Raw genomic sequence first — 22061 nt, forward strand, 5'->3', positions numbered from 1 at the left:
GGTCCGGAAAGATCCCACCTGCGGCGGAGCGGCTGGGCCCATGAGCCATGGCCGCTGAGCCTGCGCATCCAGAGCCTGTGCTCCGCAACAGGAGAGGCCACAACAGTGAGAGGCCCACGTACCGCAAAAAAACAAAAACAAAAAACAAACAAAAAAAATTAACCTTATAGACAAAAATGTAAAAATAAAGAAAAAAAAATAGGGAAGGGTTAAATATAAAATGGCAATATGTATAGTTAGGAAAAGATGTGACTGTGAGATTGATTCTTAATAAGACGTGAAATTTTCACACACTTGTGCAGTTCAAGCATGAGCTATATTTCAGATGAAGTTCTTAACTCATTAGTGGATTAACATTTTTTTCCCATCTCCTGCCCTTTTAAAAAATTTTGCCTAGGGAATTCCCTGGTGGTCCAGTGCTTAGGACTGCACGCTTCCACTGCAGGGGGCACAGGTTCAATCCCTTGTCGGGGAACTAAGATATCCCGCAAGCCTTGCAGCCAAAAAAAGTAAAATAAAATAAAATAAAAATTTAAAAATTTAAAAACTTTGTCTAGTGGATCATATTTGTACTTACCAGCTTGATTTTTGTTATTAACCGAATACCATAACATATGCTTCATCATATTCATTACAATTATAAGATGCTTCATTATACTGCATACCAATTGCAAACTTATCATCTAGCCTGTTTTTTCCATGTTATACATATGTGACAATTTTGATGGCTAAATTCCAGACTCAGTTGAATTTTAGGATCTGCTTATAGAATTCAGATCAGTAACACTTATGTTCACTGTTAAAAATTCTCAGCCTTCTTACAGATTTATGTAAAATACACTTATCTCCTCTTTAAGCAGTACCATTATTGTGAGTTAACCACAGGGGTTAGCAAATTCTCTAAAGGGCCATATGGTAAATATTTTAGGCTTTGCAGGCAATGCAGTCTTTGTCACCTCTACTCAGCTCTGCTCCTGTAGTGTGAAAATAGCCATAGATAATAGCTAAATAAATCAGCATTGCTATGTTCCAAAATTTTATTTATGGACACTGAAATTTGGGTTTTATGTAATTTTCTTGTGTCATGAAATGTTATTGTTTTGATTTTTTTCTCAACTATTTAAAAATGTAAAAAAAATTCTTAGATTTCAGGGCTCGTAATTTGCTGGCCTCTGGTTAGTCAGAACATTTTTGAAGGTGAAAAGACAAACCAGTTGTTAAGGGCTGTGCATTCTAGAGTCACTGTAAGCTGCCCTTGATTGGCAAACAGTGGGACATGTTCTTTAGCCAGTTGTAGCTGTCAGGTTTCGTTTTGCTAATTATGCTTTAGAAGCATATACATTCTCTAATCCTGTCTTTATAAATATCCTGTGTAATCTCCTCAAATGTATTTGTATTTTAAAACTATACATAAATAAAAATTAATTGTTGTCTTTTTCATAGTGCATTTGATTATGACACAGAAAATATGAATTCTGAAGATATTTATAGCTCTCTTAGAGGTGTCACTGAAGCAATTCAAAATTTCAGCTTCCGCAGTCAAGAAGATATGAATGAGCCTTTGAAAAGGGATTCTAAAAAAGATGAAGGCGATTCAGTGAGTATTTGAACATTATTACATTGCACTTGTTTTCATTAAGAGTTTTTGATTTTGTTTTATTTTTAAACTTTGCTTTCTGTCATTTTCAAAGATAATTTTCCAGGGGTCAGTTAGTATTTACTGAGTATCTACCATGTGCCAGGCACTGCTCTGGGCAGAGTTGCTGCCCTCAAGTTCCTCGTATATTTTTGGGTAGAGATGAGTACTGTGGAGTTCTAGGTTAGAATGTAAAGTGAATCTATTTTAGATTAAGTTGTAAGGGAAGATGACATTTGCATTGAGACCGAAATAAAGTCATACAAGATCTAGGAGAGAAGAATTCCATAAAAGAAGTAGCAAGTGCAAAGACATTTAGATGGGAGCAAGCTTTGTACAGTTGAGAACCAGGATGAAAGCCAGTATAGGAACATGGGCCAGATCACGTGGCTCTTGTAGGACAAAATAAGGTGTTTAAACCTTTTTTATTCCTGTTCAGTGTAGTGATAGTGATTTGTTTCATCAGTTTCTGCGGTTCCAATTAAGAATGTTATGACCCATCTTTCTGACGTTTGTGAAAATTATTGCTCAGTTTGTTACCCTGCCATTATACAAAAAAGTTTTTTTTTTTTACTCTGCTTCTTCTTAGACTTTTCTCTCACAGCTTAGACTTTTCTCACAACAAGCTATCCCACCGTTTCCTGTGGAATCTGTGGTTTCTCAGTGTTTACAAAATTATAGAACTTTGCAATGCTTCAGCAAATCTCTACAGGGCTCCCTGCTCTGCTTCCTGACTTCTTTCCTGCTATTGTTTTTCTCCCCGTGCCTGTATGGCAGATGAGCCTAGTAAACTGGATGCCAAAAACCTGCTTACCACTCGTATTTGAGGTTCCCTACCCCAAAAGCTGCCTGTGGTACCAGTAACAAGTTAGTAAGAGTCACTGCTTAATTGAGACTTTCTCCCCAGTGATAGCAGGGTACAGTGTCAGGAGCCCAAGTAGCGGATTCTGGCAGAAGTGAGTTTGGCATTTACTCACTAGTCAGATTATCACTTCTAAGCCTCCATGTCTTCCTAAAGAAAATAGGGATATTACTGCATACCTTAAAAATTATTATGCATATAATAAATCATATGACTCCATCTAGCCCAAACCTTTCTCCTGATTTCCAGATTCATACATCCAGCTGCCTGTTTGAACCTCTGATCTTTCCTCCTAAACTGTTCTTTTCTATTTCAGTTGATAGCAATGCTAGTTGCTCAGCCAAAAACCTTGGACAGAACAGTTGTCCTTGTCCCATCTCTTTTTCTCATCCTCCCTACTCGGTCCAGCAGGAAATCTGTTGACTCCATCTTCAAAATATAAGCCACAGTCCATACAGTAGACTTTTTTCCCTTGTTACCTCTCTGGCCTCATCTCCTACTACTCTCCTCTGCTTTAGCTACATGCTTCCTTGCTGTTCCTTCAACTTACTGGGCATGCTTTTTTTTTTTTTTTTTTTTTTTTTGGCTCTGTTGGGTCTTTGTTGCTGCACACGGGCTTTCTCTAGTTGTGGCGAGCGGGGGCTACTCTTTGTGTGGTGCACCGGCTTCTCATTGCAGTGGCTTCTCTTGTTGTGGAGCACGGGCTGTAGGCCTGTGGGCTTCAGTAGTTGCAGCATGCGGACTTCAGTAGTTGCAGCACGCGGGCCCTAGAGCTCGTGGGCTTCAGTAGTTGTGGTGCGCGGACCCAGTAGTTGTGGCTCGCAGGCTCAGTAGTTGGGGCGCATGGGCTTAGTTGCTCCGAAGCATGTGGTATCTTCCCGGGCCAGGGATTGAACCCGTGTCCCCTGCAATGGCAGGCAGATTCTTAACCACTGCGCTGGGCATGCTTTTGCCTCGGGGCCTTTGTCTTGGCTATTCCCTCTGCCTTAAACATTCTTCCTGCAGATAGCCATGGCCAGTTTCCTCACTTCCTCCAAGTCTTTGCTCCAGTAGCTTCTCAGTGACCACCCTATTTAATCTTCAGCCTCCTCTCTCCCACCTCGGCACTCGTGATCCCTTTAATACTGTACTGCCTCCCATACACTAATTACCTCCTACCGTACCACATACTTTACTCATTCATTATGTTTTCTTAATGTCTCTGTCCCTCCACTAGAATGTAAACTTCATGAGGATAGACAGCATTCTCTCGTTTGTTCAAGAATATATCCCCAGTGCCAAGAATAATACCTAGCATGGAATAGGTGCACAGCAAATATTTAAAGGATATTTGTGAAGCACCTAGCTAACGACTTGGCACACAGTTGCTCAGTAGATGGTGGTAATGGTGATATTGATGATCATAATTGATATTTTGATAAGTATGTTAATGTGCCCGAACTCCATCAGGCATCCTTCCAAAAGTTATGCAGTCCTTTTGGGACTTTTTAATTTTTTCTTAAGTAGGCCTTTTTTTAATTTGGTTTTCTTATACTTTGTTGACACACTGTCATTGTATAATTTACAACCTTAATAATGAAATCTGGGAGGTTTTAGTTCTGTGTTGCTAATGAAAGTTCTGCTAATGAAAGTCCTTTTGTATCTTTAACTGGCATAGAGAAACTGTTGCTAGTCACATTGTATATATTGCTTGATCAAGCCACTGGCAAGGAAAATATAGGAATCATTAGAGACAGCATTCTTTTTTTTTTTAACATTTTTATTGGAGTATAATTGCTTTACAATGGTGTGTTAGTTTCTGCTTTATAACAAAGTGAATCAGTTATACATATACATATATCCCCATATCTCTTCCCTCTTGCGTCTCCCTCCCTTCCATCCTCCCTATCCCACCCTTCTAGCTGGTCACAAAGCACCGAGCTGATCTCCCTGTGCTATGCGACTGCTTCCCACTAGCTATCTATTTTACATTTGGTAGCGTATATATGTCCTTATATACACTACCACTCTCTCACTTTGTCCCAGCTTACCCTTCCCCCTCCCCTGTCCTCAAGTCCATTCTGTAGGAGGAGAGACAGCATTCTTTTACAGTTCTTATTTGCCCTTATGGCTGTGGTTTCTTTACATCTCTTCTATAAACTGTGACTTCTTGCATGTAAGTTTTAACTCATCATGTTGATTTCCATTACTTAATTTATTTTGGCTGGTTATTGTTACCTTTTTAAAATAGCTTTTGAAGCAGTAGGGAAATATCTTTTTAGAATTTCAAAGAGATTTAAAAAGGAGTTAATTTGTTCTGCCTTCCCCTTCCCATTAATAGACCTGTGGCGGTCCTGGGATGTCTGACCCAAGAGCAGGAGGTGATGCTACTGACTCAAGCCAAACAGCCCTTGATAATAAAGCTTCATTGCTCCATTCGATGCCTGCTCACTCCTCTCCACGCTCTCGAGACTATAATCCGTATAACTACTCAGATAGCATCAGTCCCTTCAATAAGTCTGCCCTCAAGGAAGCCATGTTTGATGATGATGCTGACCAGTTTCCTGATGGTATGTCCTGGGTCCTGCTGCTACTGTCTGTGTTTTGGAGGACTGGTAATCAACGAAGCAAACAAAATATGCATGCTCTTTTATTGTAACTCCCTAAAAAGTAAGGATCTTTGGGGGTGGGAACGTTCTCTCCCATCTTCTAGGAGCTCATTTCTAGTGGTTTGGTGGTTTTCTGACCCTGAATAAGAGGCAGATTAATCATCCTAATATCATCCTTGAAATCAAGAAAACCTCAGTGACCTCCCAGAAACAACTGAAACCAGTTGTAGCTTATAAATTTAGTCTATCTGTAGACACATTTCATTTAGTTATTAATTTTTATACCAGAATGACAAAACCCTTTGAAAGGATACCCATTCTTTACATAGCCTTTTGAGTGTGAAGTCATAAACTCTTTAATAAGATACATTCAAGAACCAAATATGGGAAAAGCTACCATTAAGATTTGGAGTTGGTTTAGGTCTAAGCTCTAACACTATGCTGCATCACCTGGGAAGTTGGTTGACCTTCCTGAATCTCACTTGTCCCTAGCTTGGAGATGCTATGTTACCTGCCCTTCTGATCACAGTATGCAGTAAGGTTTGGATAAGGTGTATAAGAACTGACTATAAAGTACAAAACACTGTAAATGTTTTACTTATTTTTAATAGTAAGGAGTTACATTCTTTTCCTCTACAAATTACATGATCCATTAATTCTTTTCTTAACTAAGTAATGTATAGTAATATATAACTTTATGTAAATAAACTTGAAAGTCTCCCCCTCAACACTCTCATGATTTCATACTTAGGTAATTTCTGATTTTCCCTTTATTCCCTCAGTGTTGCTGTCAGTGAACATATTTCTGCATAAAATTTATGTACACATACAGGTAATTCTAAGAGGTTTCTAGGGATAGAATTGCCCATTTAAGGGATATCTGTAAGTTTGTTTTGAGAGTTACTACCAATTACCAACTCAAAACACTTGGCCAGTTTAAGTAGTACTGATTTCCTCACCAACCCAGAATGTTTAAGTGTTTTTATTTTTTGTCATTGTGATGGATATAAAATAGGTCATCCTAATGAGCATTTCCTTAATTGTTAGGAAGACTAGAAATTAGATATCAGATTATTTTTTAATTTTTCTTATTTTGATGAATAGAAAAATATCTTCACTTCTGAATTTCTTTGATTACTAATGAGGTCAATGAATCATATTTTGGCCAACATGTCATGTTAAGAGACTTAATATATCACATATATCACAAAGGCAAAAGTATGACAACATACCAAACTGTCTAAATTACATAAGAATCTATAAAATCGCCACAATTATGCACTTTGGTGTATTTTAATCTATCATAAATAGTTGACTATGCTGTTGAGGTTTAGTCATGATAGCAGCATAACAGAAGTGTGTGAATTGGACCTAGCAGCAAAGTGCCCTTGGAACCCTGCGTAGTAGCAACAGCCTGGTGATTGAGACCTAGCTTTAGCAGCTTAATTTACATTGGTTTTAAATTATTTATGCACAGAGGTCACAACTGACATTTCTTGCTTCGGCTCCGCTATATATATGTATATCTCACATATATATGCACTATATAGGTGTATATATATATATATATATATATATATATATGTAGGGGGTTTTTTTAAGTATTATTGCTTAAAAGTTGGGAGTACAGTAGAAGGAACTTTTTCTTGAACCATCTGAGAGTAAGTTGCCAAACTGACGCTCCATCACTTCAAATACTTTAGGACATACTTTCTATAAGCAAAGACAGTGTCCTGTATAATTACAATATATTCATCAAAGTCAGGGAATTATCAGTGCTACATTAATAACTACCCATCCTTAGAGTTTTTCCACTTGTCCCAATAATATCTTATAGTGGAGTATCCAGTTCAGAATGTCATGTTGCATTTAATCATCACGTCTCCTTCAGTGTTCAGTCTTTTCTTGGCTTTCATGACCGTGGCACTTTTGATGGTTAAAGACCAGTTATTTTGTAGCATTTCCCTCAATTTAGGTTTGTCTGATGTTTTCTTATGATTGGATTCAGATTTTTTTTGTACTCTTGGCATCAGTATCACAGAAGTGTCAGTGCGTCCTTCAACTAACACATGATTTCCCTTTGCCCCAAGATTGGTGATGTAATTTTGATCACTTGATTATGGTGCTGCTAACAGGCTTCTCCACTATGAAGTTGCTCATTTTGTAATTACTAAGTGTTTTGTGGAGAGGTACTTTAAAACTGTAAATATCCTGTTCCTCATTAAACTTAAATTTTATTTATTTTAAAAAAATAAATATTTATAACTGTACAGACACGTAGTTTCCTGTTGTATTCAATGGGCTATAATGTTTAACTGTCATTATTTATTTTGATGCTCAAATTGTCCTTAATTTGACCATCAGGATCCCATTCAAGCTGGCTTTTGTGTCCTTTTAACATGTCCCCATTCTTACATTCTGACACAGCAAAATCTTATACTGTCCTTGCTTCAGTCCTGGAATCAACCATTTCTCCAAGGATCGATCCTTAGTTTCTTTTAACAGAAAATGGTCTTTAAAGACTAAAGTCTGGGCACTAGGTGTACTCACTGCTGGTGGGACATCACTACTCCCCAGACCTCTAAGTGACTAGAGCTAGGGAGTGTGTGTGTTTGTGTGTGCATGTGCATGTGTATACACGCGTGCACGCTGATTTATATCTATTGCTGTATCTGTCAAAAGCTATGTGTTTATACCAATAACTCCAATTCTAGTCTAGCACTATGAGATTAATTTTAGTTTCTCCCTTTCCATATTAATAACTCCCTGTGAGAAACCTGACTTCCGTTATCTTGAATATACTTACTTATTTGATCAATCCTCCTGTGTGCAGCCAGTTCTCCATCTCTGCAGCCAGTTCTCCATCTCTGCCACCACCTCTTCACCTGCGCGGATGCACTCCCCACCCTGCTGGGCTCTACCATTCTACCCTCAACTTCCTTGGCCTCCATGCCATTCTGCTTGGGCTCTGACACATCACACCTGGTTGCCACTACATGTGGACACGCTTCTTGTTCTAGCTGAGCTTTGAAACCCTATCTTTCCCACTCTCACGTGTGGAAACCCTCCGTACTCTGCCTGGGAATCTGTCCCCAGGCCTGTAATTTTGATAAATGGAAAAATATCTTCATTTTATGAGATTGAGGAATTGTGTTTTTACCAGCTTCTCATGTTGAGGCTTGATATATCACAAGTACCACAAAGCCAAAATCATGACAACTTAGCAAGATCACCCCCTTATTGTCTAATTCTCTTCTCCTTTACTAAGGATCATATATTTCTCATTTGTTAAAGGAAAATATCTTTGGAAATTATATAACTGAAACCTAACTGGGTAGAATATTTTTGAACTGGAGAATGTTATTTCTTCACAGCATAATACTTGTTTGACTTCTGAAACATGTGAAGGTAGATAAGCCTTCAGTTACACCAAAATAGTAGTTGTTCCAAGCTTCATATAGCAATTGTTTTCATTTACTGTCTATTTTCTTTTTTAAATTTGAGGTGGGGAAGACCTTATTTGACATTATTTTATTGTAAACATTGCTGACATTATCTTTTGTAATGTATTGACCTCCGTTTTGCTGTTTTGATTTTTCTTTTATGCCCTGCCCCCAAGTAAAATTTCTCCTTATTTTGTTTTTAAAATATAAAACTTTTGGCAGGAGATAATTATTTTGTTCAAGTAGGAATTTGTTTTAAAATTCTGAGACTTATTAAATATCTCGAAGACACATCTTACTCAGATGTGTCTGTACATATTACAGACAGATACACACATTAGTGATACATTTATCAAAACTAACAAGTCAAACCCACTAATGGCCAGTTCTAATTATGACCTTTGTAAAGTTTACCGGGGACTATAATATTCCAGAATATGTACACTTCTAGTGAGGATGATACTGTTATTCAAGGGAGACTCATGTTTCAGGCCCAGGTCCTCACCATGACCCTAGGAGGTGCGTGCTATTTTCCCATTTTACTGATAAGAAAACCCAGCCTCCACAATAATTGAGAGCGTGCTCCTATCACACAAAGGCTAAGGGGCAGAGGCTTGGTGAGACTCCAGAGCCTGTGTTCTTTTCACAGAACAACAATGCTTCTGTGTGTCAGAAGAGGAAATACAATTGATTTTACTTTATATTAATTAATTCAGTACGTTAGGTTTATCTCATTTGTATGACATAAATAGTTCAGTTTTTTAACAAATAATTTATGTGCTTTCTTTGGCAGAAGTTATTTTCCTGTCAGTCATCTGTCCAGACCATTATATGACAAGTCATTTCTAATTATCTTCTAGAGTAATTACAAAGCCTATATTCATGAAGAAGAGAACTGAGTTCCTTTGAAACAAAGCATTTTCTTGAGATTTCCCTTTATTCAGCTGAAATAAAATATACTCTTATCAGAATGATTTTTATGACATCTTTCAAAGTCTGATAATGAAACTTCACAGGAGTAATTTTTGAGCGGTTTATAGAGATGCATTGATCCTGCTGCAGTAGTTCTTGTTAAGCCAGCAATATTGTTCTAATGTTGGTCTATACAAATGAGATTATTATGACAGTTTTTATTCTCCAAGTTAAGATCTTTGAACTCAAATTTCTTATTTTTCATGGTTTTGCTCTGCATTTTGCAGAGGTTCTTCCTGATCTTCCAAAACCCTAATTTAGTTCTCCTCAGTGATCATTCTTTCTAGATTATCTCAAGTTTTTAAATTCAGTAATCACATTTTGTGCTCTGTGTATGAGTGTTTGGGAGCCAGAAGTTCTTCATGCTCTTATTATAGTTCCACGAAAGTTGTCCTAACAAACTTCCTTTTTTATAGGCAGTGAATATTGTCATTACATTTTGGTTCAATTTCCCTTCCCTATCATCTGTTTTATTCCAGTAGAAGTCATCTGTTCTAGTAGTTCAGCTTGATTTCCTTTCCTCAGGTTTCTGAATCCTCTAAGTGAAATATAACTTTTCTTTCCCTACTTGTAGTTGTGGGTTCCCTGAGACCTATAATGTCAGGCCATTGGTGTCTCTAGGTCAGTGGCTAACCAGCTGGCAGGATGAGGCACAGTAGCTTCTGTTTTTATGGACCAGTTGTGAACCATCTGGCAAACTACAACCTCAAGGTTCATTTTTGGGAAAAGTGCTCTTTCTTCTTGAGTGTTTCCTTTTGTAGGCAGCAACCCTCTCCAAAAGGCCAGCATACTCATGCCAAGTGAAGCTATAGAGAATACAGCTCCACAGTGTTAGCTGTCTTTCCTGGAGACTTGGGAGAGGGAGTGACCCCAGGTGTACCTTCTAGTCTCAGGCACCATGTTCTATGATTATTTCATTCCAGAGAATGAGTTAGAAGGGAAAAGAATCTATGGCACAAGCTCAAGCATGCCTGCCCAAGTCCCTCAAACCTGAATTTATCATGTATTTTATCATCAAAAGAATTCAGGAAGAACTCTGGTATTTTTTAAGGTTCTAATGTGAACTTTTGGATTTAACTGTCTTTCCTACAAAGATTTCTCAAAGCATTATCTGATGACTTTGAAAAATAAACAATGTGTCCTTTAACATTCATAAAATTCATGAGTTTATAATTATACTTTAAAAAAAGAAAGCAAAAACAAATGAAAACTCCTTGATAACCACTGGGCCCAACTCTTGACTCAGAAATTTAAAGGGAAATATATTAGGTATTCTGCCTTTTCTATCAAACTGTATTTCAGGGCAATCAAAATAGCTCTAGTTGATAAACTCACTCTCTCAAAAGAATTCCAACCCATTTTTAACTCCTAATAAAATAATTGATTCAGCAACATCAGTGGGTGAAATCATTAGTTAAAAGGTTGACGGAACTTTACAATGGTGGGATCAAGTTGTTACCAGTTAAATCCAGTGATCATTTATTAGTATCGCTGAAAATTGAGTACCCAGACACTGTGAGCCTCCTGGCATGACAACATAGAAGTGCATGCTGAAGTGTGTAAGGATGAAATGATACATTTGGGATTTGCTAAAAATTTTTCAGAAGAAAAGTTGGGGGGGGTACGAAGATGATGTAAGAATGGTAAAATCTTAATAATTTTTAAATCTGGGTGATGGGTACATGGGGCTTCATTATACAATTCTCCTGTGAATTTTTATTATAAATGGTTTTAAACTAGTATTGAGGTTTTGGGGATGACAAATGGAAAGGAATATTACTTGGTCATTTTTCTTTGTCTTTGGGTTTTTTTTTTTACAAGCTACTTTCTGTTTGTGTTTCATGATGTTATAACGTTGTCATCCCCATACTTGTGAAAGTTGACCTATAAAGTTACAGAATTAACATCATGTCCTTATGACAGATCTTTCCCTAGACCATTCTGACCTGGTTGCAGAGTTATTGAAGGAGTTGTCTAACCATAATGAACGTGTAGAAGAAAGAAAAATCGCCCTCTATGAACTCATGAAATTGACACAGGAAGAATCTTTCAGTGTTTGGGATGAACACTTCAAAACAATATTACTTTTATTGCTTGAAACCCTTGGGGATAAAGAGGTAAAATGGCAGAATATGTAAACAATAGCCTGTTTTTCCTGTCTTGGATTGCCTGTCATTGCCTATTAATCAAGTGCTACACAGATTTGGAAATTGGGAAAATGAGTCTTTTCTGCTGCTTCTTTCTGCCTGAAATTTTCACTGTAAAGTACTTTTTCTTCCCAACCAAGCAGCTCAATGATTTTCAACAGTTGACAACAGGGAAAATGAAAGGTTGCTGACAAAATTTTTATAGGAGAGTACTTTTTTTTGCATATTTGAATTAGTTGTTCAAAAGCAAAACCTCCTTTTTAATAGAAGGTAGTGGTTCTTGGTTTCTTTAAGAAGTATTAGTTTTCAACTAGAGATGTGAAAACTTAATTGTGTAATATACCGCATATTTTGTGCAGTTGTCTACAATTCTCCCAACCCATATTAAGACCCTTAAGTTACAGAAATGGAAAATGTAAAGATCGTCTACAACCCAAAATATTAAAAACATTAAAATATTTCTTCTTAGCCTACAATCAGGGCTTTGGCATTAAAGGTTTTAAGAGAAATCCTAAGGCATCAACCAGCAAGATTTAAAAACTATGCAGAACTGACTGTCATGAAAACACTGGAAGCACATAAAGATCCTCATAAGGAGGTAAGTGACCTGACAGTACTTCTGATATTATTACATGAAACATACAAACGTTGTTTGAAAGTACTCTTAGCAAGCATTTTCTTAATGTTCAAGGTAGTATCTGATTGAGAAGCAAACATATAATCTTTTCTTTTTAACGAATTATATTGATACCATGGCCTTTTACCTAAAATAGGTGAGCTCTAGGATATAATTTATCTGATTTCATTTCCTCCTATAATTCACTTTTAGATTTCCATTTAGAGTTCACCAATCTTAACTTCACTTTCCATTTACCAATAAGAATTTGGTTTTTTAAAATAACTAATGAAGATAAGAATCATTGTTATTTTAAAGTGGTAAATTGCCTGTAGGAGCTAGATGTCTGTTAAAAGTTTACTCAGTAAAACAATGAGGACAGCTTTCCTGAAAGAGTCCTGTAAACCTGTCTTGTTACATTATAGTCAGGATATCCCCATCATGACCAGTGACACTCATGGGATAATCAGTGAGATGAGATAATCATAAGGACTTTTATTAAAATAATTAGAAAAGCAAGTTTCAAATAGGGATTGCAACTCTAATAGAAAGCATCAGAGCAATACATAAGCAAAAGACAAGTCAAAAAAAGTTAAAACAGCAGTGACACAAAATAGATTAAAGTTAAATATAAGATTTAAAACTGTAAAACTCTCAGAAGAAAGCATAGGTGTGAATCTTTGTTACTTTGGGTTAGGCAATAGTTTCTTAGATACAATACCAAAAGCAGAAATAATCAACAAGGAAAAAAAGAGTAAATTGAACTTTATCAAAATTAAAAACTTTTGTGCTTCAAAGGATGCTCTCAGGAAAGTGAGAAGACAACCCATAACATAGGAGAAAATTTTTGCAAATCATGTCTGATAAGGGACTAACCACCATAATATATAAAGAACTCTCATAACTCAACAATGAAAAGGTAAATAACTCAGTTTTTCAACGAGCAAAGGATCTGAGTTGACATTTCTTCAAAGAAGATATACAGATGGCCAATAAGCACATAAAAGGATTCTCACCCTCATTAGTCTTTAGGGAAATGCAGCTAAAACCACAATGAAATACCACACTTCACACACATGATGAAGAACGATACTAAGAAATGTTGGTGAGGATATGGAAAAATCGAAACCCTCTGGGCAATTCACTTTTCAGAAGCTGTGACTGTGAATCTTATAGGAGAGTGAGCCATAACTTTTAAATCTACCTGGATTTTTAATCCGATTTTTTAAAAAATCCACTTGGTGTTTAGTAGTGGTACATCTGTAGCATCTTGCTGAAGGCTTAAAAAAACTATGTCATATTTGTACTTTAGTTATCCACCTTCTGACCTAAATAAGGCCTTGTAGCATACCAGTTTTTACCAAAGATAAAATTGACATTCTTAAGGTGTTAGAGCTGAAATTAGCCCTAGGTCTTCTGACTTGCAGTGTATTTTCCACTATACCTTTCTAAGTACCTCTCACAGATTGAGAGCACAAATGAGACAATACCAAAGTAGCAGCAAAAGCAATAATTTTTACATGTTTTCAAGACCATCTTTAAAGATTACAGATTCCAATAAAAATATAGATAACTGTTTCTTCTCTTCATTGCAGAACCAGTGTTTTACCCTCCCCAAGTCCAATATAGAAGGAAAGAAAATCATTATGAACAGTAGGGGAAATAGCCGTTAACTTGATAACATATTAATGAAATGATTTTTATTTTATTTTGTTAATAATGTGATAAAAGGCACAAGCCCTCCTGGAGTTGACGGTCCTAACAATGAGCAGGGTCTCAGCATGGCTGATGCAGAGGACTCCAGTCACAGTGTAGTCTAGTTGGACAGAGCCTCCACTCCCCTGCAGAACTAGACCACAATATCATGTTAAAGTTGCTTTTAATCACTGAATCAAGCCAACATTAAGAGAACACAAGTGAAGGAAGAATGATGTAAAAAAGCACCATGTTTCCATCTTCTAGCTTCAACAGTTATCAACATTTTACCAAACCTGTTTTATCTGTACCCTCACCTTTTATGTTTGTTTAGTGTTTTCAAAGAAAATCCCAGATATAATGTCCTAGGACATATTTCATGAAGTGTATACATCCAGGCCACAGTATAAGTTTTACAAAATTACTTCCCTGCTAAATGTTGACCTCTTTGTTTTAGGTGGTGAGATCTGCTGAGGAAGCTGCGTCAGTGTTGGCCACTTCAATCAGTCCGGAGCAGTGCATCAAAGTGCTTTGTCCCATCATTCAAACTGCAGATTACCCAATTAATCTGGCTGCAATCAAAATGCAAACAAAAGTGATAGAGAGAGTTTCCAAGGAAACCCTTAACCTGCTTTTGCCAGAGATTATGCCAGGCCTAATACAGGTAAGCAGCAAAGCTTGGAGGAATAAGCTATGTGTGATACATTTGGGACTCAGTTATTTTAGGCACTTGCCAGGCAACACTAGTGGCATGACCAAGCCTTCCTGCTGTCTTAGGTGTTCGGAGCAAAGACTTTCTGTAATTAGCTCTGTGTGTGTGTGGTAGAATATACATAACATAAAACTTACCATTTAGCATGGTAACTTACCATTTAATGTGGTTTTTTTCTATGCATACAAACCCATACATATAAATACTTTAAAAAAATGGGATCATATTTTGTAACATGCTTTGCTTAACTTAATCATAGATTGTGAACTTTTTCCATCCAATAAATAATATTCTATAATGTAATTTTAATGACTAATTTTACATAGTATGTATATTAAGATCCCTCCTGAAGAGAGTTAATCATTCATTTCTTTGTGCTTCTATAGTATTACCTTTGTGACTCTTTTCTAAGCCGAATACTACTAAATTGTGAGGTCCTTGAAGATAAGATCCAAATCTTTTCCTTTCTTATCTGTGCTTTGGTGCTAAGAACAGAATATACATAATAGGTGTGTGTCATACATATAGTGGGTACTGAATAAATGTTTGTTGGATGAATAACTTAGAGTAATGGTAGGGATGGGCCAGATGTTAAGCTTAATTCAGCCTGGATTACAGGAGTACCTTGACTGCTAGGCCAAGGAGTTTAGGTTTTATTCAATAGTGAGGAGCTGTTGAATTCACTACAGCTGAATGCTTTAGGAAGGTTAATTCAGAGACTTCGGCAGGGTGGATTGGCAGAGGGGCAGCCCCAGAGTCAGAGGATTGCAGCTTTCCAAGCTAAGTAAGAAAGAACCCGATAAGGAAGGCTGACAGTGGAGTGGGGGTGCCGAAGCGGAGGTGGAGGAGGGAAGGGCACGTCTCTGCCTGAAAAGGTGAGAAATTAACTTTGTCCAGTCAGTAAAGCTCTCTCTCCTCAGCACACTTGGGATCTCCTCTTTGAGTTGCACTTCTGTCTCTGTGGAATGGTACTTTCCTCAGATCCTTCAGGAGTGCTAACAAGGACTTTTCTTCCCAGGGTTATGATAATTCGGAGAGCAGTGTTCGGAAAGCTTGTGTCTTCTGCCTGGTAGCTGTTCATGCGGTAATTGGTGATGAACTAAAACCACATCTCAGTCAGCTCACTGGCAGTAAAGTAAGTAGTGCTGCTCTGTTCTAAAGATGGTGGCTGTGGGTCCTTCTTCAAAATTGAGTTCTTTGAGTGTGTTAAAGAGTAAATTTGGGGGATTCCCTGGTGGCGCAGTGGTTGAGAATCCGCCTGCCAATGCAGGGGACATGGGTTTGAGCCCTGGTCCAGGAAGATCCCACATGCTGCGGAGCAGCTAAGCCCGTGCACCACAACTGCTGGTCCTGCGCTCTAGAGCCCGCGAGCCACAGCTGCTGAAGCCCGCGCACCTAGAGCCCGTGCTCCGCAACAAGAGAAGCCACCGCAGTGAGAAGCCCGCGCACCGCAACGAGGAGTGGCCCCCGCTTGCCGCAGCTAGAGAAGGCCTGCGCGCAGCCAAAAATTAATTAATTAATTAATTAATTAAAATAAAAAGAGTAAATTTGTTATTCGGATTTTAATTAGGCTTTGCGAATCCAACTTAGTCCTCTTACCGTTTGCAGTTTAGCTGTTTGTACTTTCACATCTGTTACTCAGGTGAGGTCAGCGGTTTGGTAGGGTGGTTGGTAGACTGCTGTGAAAAAAATGCCTACAGCTTCTGGTTATTTATTGATCACCGACTGACTCTCCTCACTCCCACACCCAAATCCTTACCCCCAAGGGCTGTTTAATTAAGAATAAATAGTAGTTACATATCCATGGATTTATATGTCCCCAAATATGGAACAATTGAACATTTAAAAATTTTTCCTTTATGAACTATGATAATCAAGTATTTGTTTCTCCTCTTTCTGTTCTTATTATGATCACAATAAATGTTTAACTTTGATTTATGTTAAAATAAATTTTCCAATTAGTCCTTAAGATGCAAAAAAACACAAAATCAGTCTTGCTTTCTTCATTTCTTTGATACTATAAAAACCTTGAAATTTGTTCTAAGGGGTGAGGATAAACTATGATTGTTGAATTATGGTTTATGAACCGGTTAACTGGCAAGACACTCACCTTCATATAAAAAGTTTCCCCAAATCCTAACAGTTGTCATTACTATAATCAAATTTATTTTTTTTTTTTTTATTTTATTTTTTTTTTTGTGGTATGCGGGCCTCTCACTGTTGTGGCCTCTCCCGTTGCGGAGCACAGGCTCCGGACGCGCAGGCCCAGCGGCCATGGCTCACCGGCCCAGCCGCTCCGCGGCACGTGGGATCCTCCCAGACCGGGGCGCGAACCCGGTTCCCCTGCATCGGCAGGCGGACGCGCAACCACTGCGCCACCAGGGAAGCCCTCAAATTTATTTTTTAAGTAGCAAAGGGAAGAAAAAATACATAGAAGGAAAAAGAGCTCAGGTATATACCTTACAATAAATACCTATACAAGTTATAGACAGATTAAAGCAGTGGTTCTAGGGACTTCCTGGAGGTCCAGTGGTTAACACTCTGCTCTTCCACTGCAGGGGGCGCAGGTTTGATCCGTGGTCAGGGAACTCAGATCCCACATGCTGTGTGGCGTGGCTGAAAGAAAGAAAGAGAAAGCAGTGGTTCTTAACCTTTTCTGTGTTACAGACCACTTTGAGCTTTAGGTATAATCTCATCCCAAGAAAAATAAATGCATACAGATAAATTTTACACATAGTTTCGGGGTGGGGGGCGTTCAGTGAGCCTCTGAATCTCGTGGACACCAGCTTTAAAAACCCTTCGGTCAAAGACAATGTTAAAAAAAGCAAACTTTGGGGCTTCCCTGGTGGTGCAGTGGTTGAGAGTCCGCCTGCCGATGCAGGGGACACGGGTTCGTGCCCCGGTCCGGGAAGATCCCACATGCCACGGAGCGGCTGGGCCCGTGAGCCATGGCTACCGAGCCTGCGAGTCCGGAGCCTGTGCTCCGCAACGGGAGAGGCCACAACAGTGAGAGGCCCACATACCAAAAAAAAAAAAAAGCAAACTTTGAACAAAGTGGTTTTCAGGAAAAATGTATCCTGTATCCTGAGTTTTGTCATAAGTTTAAGTTAGGTCCTGATAATCCAGAGTTGTCTGTAGAAGAATTAAAATTCAGCACTTTACCAGAATACTAGGCAGTCAGTAGTAATGTTGCATGTGAAGACAGGAGGTAGGAAAAATATCTGAGAATGACATTAGGTGAAAAAAAAAGTGGAAAAGAGAATTGGATGTGCTTTGATTCCAAACTATAAAAATATGATCTCATACAATAAAGACTGCAAAATGACACAGAGAAATCAAAAACATTCTTGTTAGGAGAGCAGTGACGTAGTTGTCTGAGATCTTGGGTGCTGGAGCCCAAGTGCCTAATTGCCTCTCCTGGCCCACTTCTCTCTACCCCTGTGACCTTAGGCAGGGATGGCACATCCTGTATCTCGATTTCCTCGTCTGTAAAATGTCGTGAAGATAAAAAGAGAGAATTTAAGGCAGTATATTGTATAGCACATACTGCTCAAATGTTTATCATTATTGTCTTAATGGTGACTTCTTTTTCTAAATTTTTTATGTTATCACTATAACATTTTTTGAAAAGGCATACTAGAATACTCAGTCCTGAACAAACTGAGACTTAAAAAATTTTTTGAAATTCTTAATTATCAACAGTAACTGGGGCATTATAATAACCCCTCAGTCTAAAATATCTTTTGAAGCTCACATATGTATAATTTTTTTAATGAGCATCTTACAATAATTTAGAGCAGCTTTCTCACATGACATGTTTGGCTTGAATCTGCAGATGAAGCTACTGAATCTTTACATCAAACGTGCACAAACAGGTTCTGGAGGAGCTGATCCCACTACTGATGTTTCTGGACAAAGTTAGTGAAGCGGATGGAAGTGAACCAGGTCTCTCAAAGAAAGGACAGACAGACCACCCTCATCAATGAAAGGAAATTTTCAAATACATCTTTTGGAAGTTACCATTGTTTCCCAGTTTTAGTTTTTTGTTTTGTTTTGTATTTTCTGTAACAGAGGGCTATCCTCAGTCTGCATGTAACTTTTATGATAGTTATTCCAAATTCAAGAAGAAGCAGTATTAACATCAGTTGGTCAATACAAAGTAATTTTTAATCTAATTCATCATTTCACATGTTTTACTTCTTTGTCCTCCCATTAACCTTTGCCAGTGTTATGACTGTATACTTTTTTTAAATGCTGGTTAAACAGGAATGCTTAAAGCTTTAAAAGTTTAACAGTCTTAAACATTTTTTGGCCTTTATTCAAATGCAGAATAATATTTTTATTGCTACTTTGAGTTTTGTTCCGTATCATGTCCTATGCTAGAAATATTGAAATGATGTGAAATAAAGCAGGACTAATCTGAACTACAGCTGGACTCTGTTGGTGTGATGGTGATACACGTCATTAATTAGTTGCAACTTCTTTGGGGTGATCTGTATTTTAAAACTAAGACCTCAAAGAAATGTTACAGAATCAGCCAGTTCTGTAAGGCTGATATCCTTTGTTGGTTGTTGATCTTGCCATCTTTATTTAAAACCATGTCCCCTCTATGATCCCTTAAGAAAGCTGTACCAAATCATCAGCCTGTGTTTTTCTTGTTACTTATTAAAATAGAAGGTTTCATTGCAGGGTTTTTTGGTTTGTTTATCTTTGTTGTGAATGATGCTTTTTTTATTTATTAATATCAAATTCACTTATGAATAAACTTGATAATGGAAACATTAAAAAAAAATCAGTGCATGTGTGTCCTTGACCGTCTTCTGTTTCTCATTTAATAAACAAACTAATTATTGAGACATGGGAGTCGACCAGCACCTTTTCTTTAAATGGTGGAACCTGGTTTCCTTTTACCATGAAATTGTCTTACTTGAAAACATTGATCCTGATGAGAGAGAAGATGGTGCCAAGGTTATTATCTTCGTATAATGGGCTCAAATTCTCTACCTCTTCAGGGCTAATACTTTTAACTGAGCTGCTGCCTATAGTGTCTTTTGGAAAACTATTAAAAGGGTGATTTTCTGTTACTTTTTAACAAATTTTTTTAATCACCTTTTGCTACACCTCTTATTTTCATGTGCAACCAACTTTCAAAAATTACCAGTTTTGGTGGAAGGCAAATTAGGTAATTTGGAACCAGGATACTAATGATTTCTCATCTTGACTTTTTAAAAAATCCTAACATAAAGTGAATTTGACTGGAAAGGCAAATACCTATTAGGGAGGCAATTTGCTTTTGTTACAGAGTTATCTGTACTTTCTTTGTTTAATCGAAAAAATGTAGAAATATATGTAAAGAATTTAAGGCAAGAGTTCTGAATGGATGATTTGTGACAGGCTTTTACCTTCCTTCGTTTTTGTTCTAGCAGCAGGAAAATAGTTTCTCTATATCCCCCCCTTTATCTGTAACAATTTTGTTTTCTGCTGTTAATTACATTGTGTATTTATAGTTCTATGCTTACTGTTGTGCATATACTGGCAATAAAACTGTACATAACATTACTTGAACAAATTAACAATGTATATCAGTTGTTTTTCTGTCTCACTGTGTGACAAGTCACTTATCTCATAACTAGGTTTTTAAAAATGTTTAGAAAGTCCTGTTTCAGTGGTATTCTCATGAATTTGTAAGTGCATCCAAGGAGAAAAGATCTGTCAGAAGTAGCAGCCACAAACCAATGTATATAGCTCTATATGCATGTATATATTATAGCTTATCCTTAAAAAGAAAAGGTATTTTAAACATTGAACTCGTCTCAGTAATGCTTTATGTTCCATGACCTTTGGTATGTTTTATAATCATTTTGGATCTAAATATTGATCTAATTTTGACCTCTTCTTTAAGGTCCTGCTCTAACTACTGTTGACAACTAAATAGAGTGGCTTAAGCTGAATAATAACTCTACTTGAAAACTTAGATCAAACACCTGGCATCTAAAGGCAGGCACTCAAGAAATGAATGAACTGAGTAACAGAAGAGTATGGTTTAATGTGACGAAGTGAAAGCTAAGTCATGTTTAAAATTCTGTTATTTCAGTTGATAAGACTATAAGAAAGTTATTGTTGACTGTTCAGACTGCTATATATAATACCTTTAATTTGTTCATTCCAGAAACATATTAAGATGTCAGCTATTAAAGAATGGTGATAAAAAACTACTGGTTAAATTTTTTTCTTTCTGCTTTTCTCCCCTAAGCTAATCATCAGTGTCATTCATTTACCCATGCTGCTGAGAACCAATTAAAACATATAATTACAGGTTTTAAAACATGTTTGTTTCTTGTGGGTTTCCAAAATCTGTAATAGACTTCTGACATTTTCAAGTAAGATATGGTTTGAACCTGAGGTTTCATATTTGAAGTAAATTTGCTATATTCCTTCATATTTTATTATAAACTTCAGGTCAAAATGACTTTTCACCAAGTTATGTCTTACAGTAAAAAACTAAAATCTTCAGGCTAGATCTATTTGTAAATTCAAGTGTTTCTTATTAGTGTTAATTTAGAAAAACATTTACAGTAGATAGAAATGAGGATTAGTAATGTTATTCCATAATACATGAGGGTTTTTTAAAATTTAACCTTTGACATCTTTACTTCCTGTATTGTTTTAGTTCATTTTACTGCAGTTAATCAGTATAGTTTTATAGCCATGCAAATGAAAGGTCTAGCATTAAGCTTTAAAAAAAACTGTCAGTTAAGAAGTTATCCATCTCTATTGTGGAATATTTGGAAAATAATGAAAAACGGAAGGAAAAAAATTACCTCTCATAGCACCACTTTAGATGATCTGTGTTGTTATTTTGTGGAGTGCTAAGATAATCAATTTGATTTAATGCTGAAAACTGTAAGGGAACATTAAGTTTTGTTAACCAGAGAATGACAAGATTAGAATTAGCTAAGATTTTGAATGCTTCTGTTCTGTGCATGTATTTAACAATACATTTTGAATATATTCCTTCTTTGTTTTTCTATAGGATGACTTGTAACAGCAGCAAAATATTCATAGGTATGTGTGCAGCATAATCCTGGGTTGTTGATCTTCACTGGATATTCTTATAACAAATAGCTACATCTTTGGCACATCTCCAGTTACTTCCTACTTGGCAATTTTATAGATGCCTTTACTATGAAATTACTAAATATAGAAAAACAATCCTTATTTAAAGATATACTAATTACTTAAATAGCTGGGTTTAAATTACTCTTATAATAGTAATCTAAAATAGAACAGGAAAATACAAGAAATCTTTATATGTATCAGAATTTCAGTATTTCAAACTTACCTACATTCATCCATGCAGAAGATATGTGAGTAGTTGCCTTCAGGGAGA

The 22061-nt window shown here is 37.0% G+C and overlaps 2 protein-coding genes across 18 annotated transcripts in view; one reads left to right on the forward strand and one right to left on the reverse strand.

Moving 5' to 3' along the window:
- CLASP2 (cytoplasmic linker associated protein 2) overlaps positions 1-20804 on the forward strand; it is a 180249-nt gene extending 159445 nt beyond the window's left edge. For all 15 annotated transcript variants that reach the window (XM_055079794.1, XM_055079797.1, XM_055079795.1 and 12 more), the window contains 7 exons: positions 1444-1597; positions 4819-5047; positions 11425-11618; positions 12118-12246; positions 14417-14623; positions 15690-15806; positions 18507-20804. In XM_055079794.1, the coding sequence (XP_054935769.1) occupies positions 1444-1597; positions 4819-5047; positions 11425-11618; positions 12118-12246; positions 14417-14623; positions 15690-15806; positions 18507-18593 (1117 nt within the window). In that variant the 3' untranslated portion in view covers positions 18594-20804. The remainder of the gene's footprint in view (positions 1-1443; positions 1598-4818; positions 5048-11424; positions 11619-12117; positions 12247-14416; positions 14624-15689; positions 15807-18506) is intronic.
- The window catches only part of LOC129391516 (uncharacterized), a 29298-nt gene continuing 23059 nt past the window's right edge, over positions 15823-22061 (reverse strand). For all 3 annotated transcript variants that reach the window (XR_008615755.1, XM_055079811.1, XM_055079808.1), the window contains one exon: positions 15823-17287. The gene's annotated coding sequence lies outside the window, so the exon portion shown is untranslated. The remainder of the gene's footprint in view (positions 17288-22061) is intronic.

Source organism: Physeter macrocephalus, chromosome 18 (genome assembly GCF_002837175.3).
Source record: "Physeter macrocephalus isolate SW-GA chromosome 18, ASM283717v5, whole genome shotgun sequence".
NCBI classification, from domain to species: domain Eukaryota; kingdom Metazoa; phylum Chordata; class Mammalia; order Artiodactyla; family Physeteridae; genus Physeter; species Physeter macrocephalus.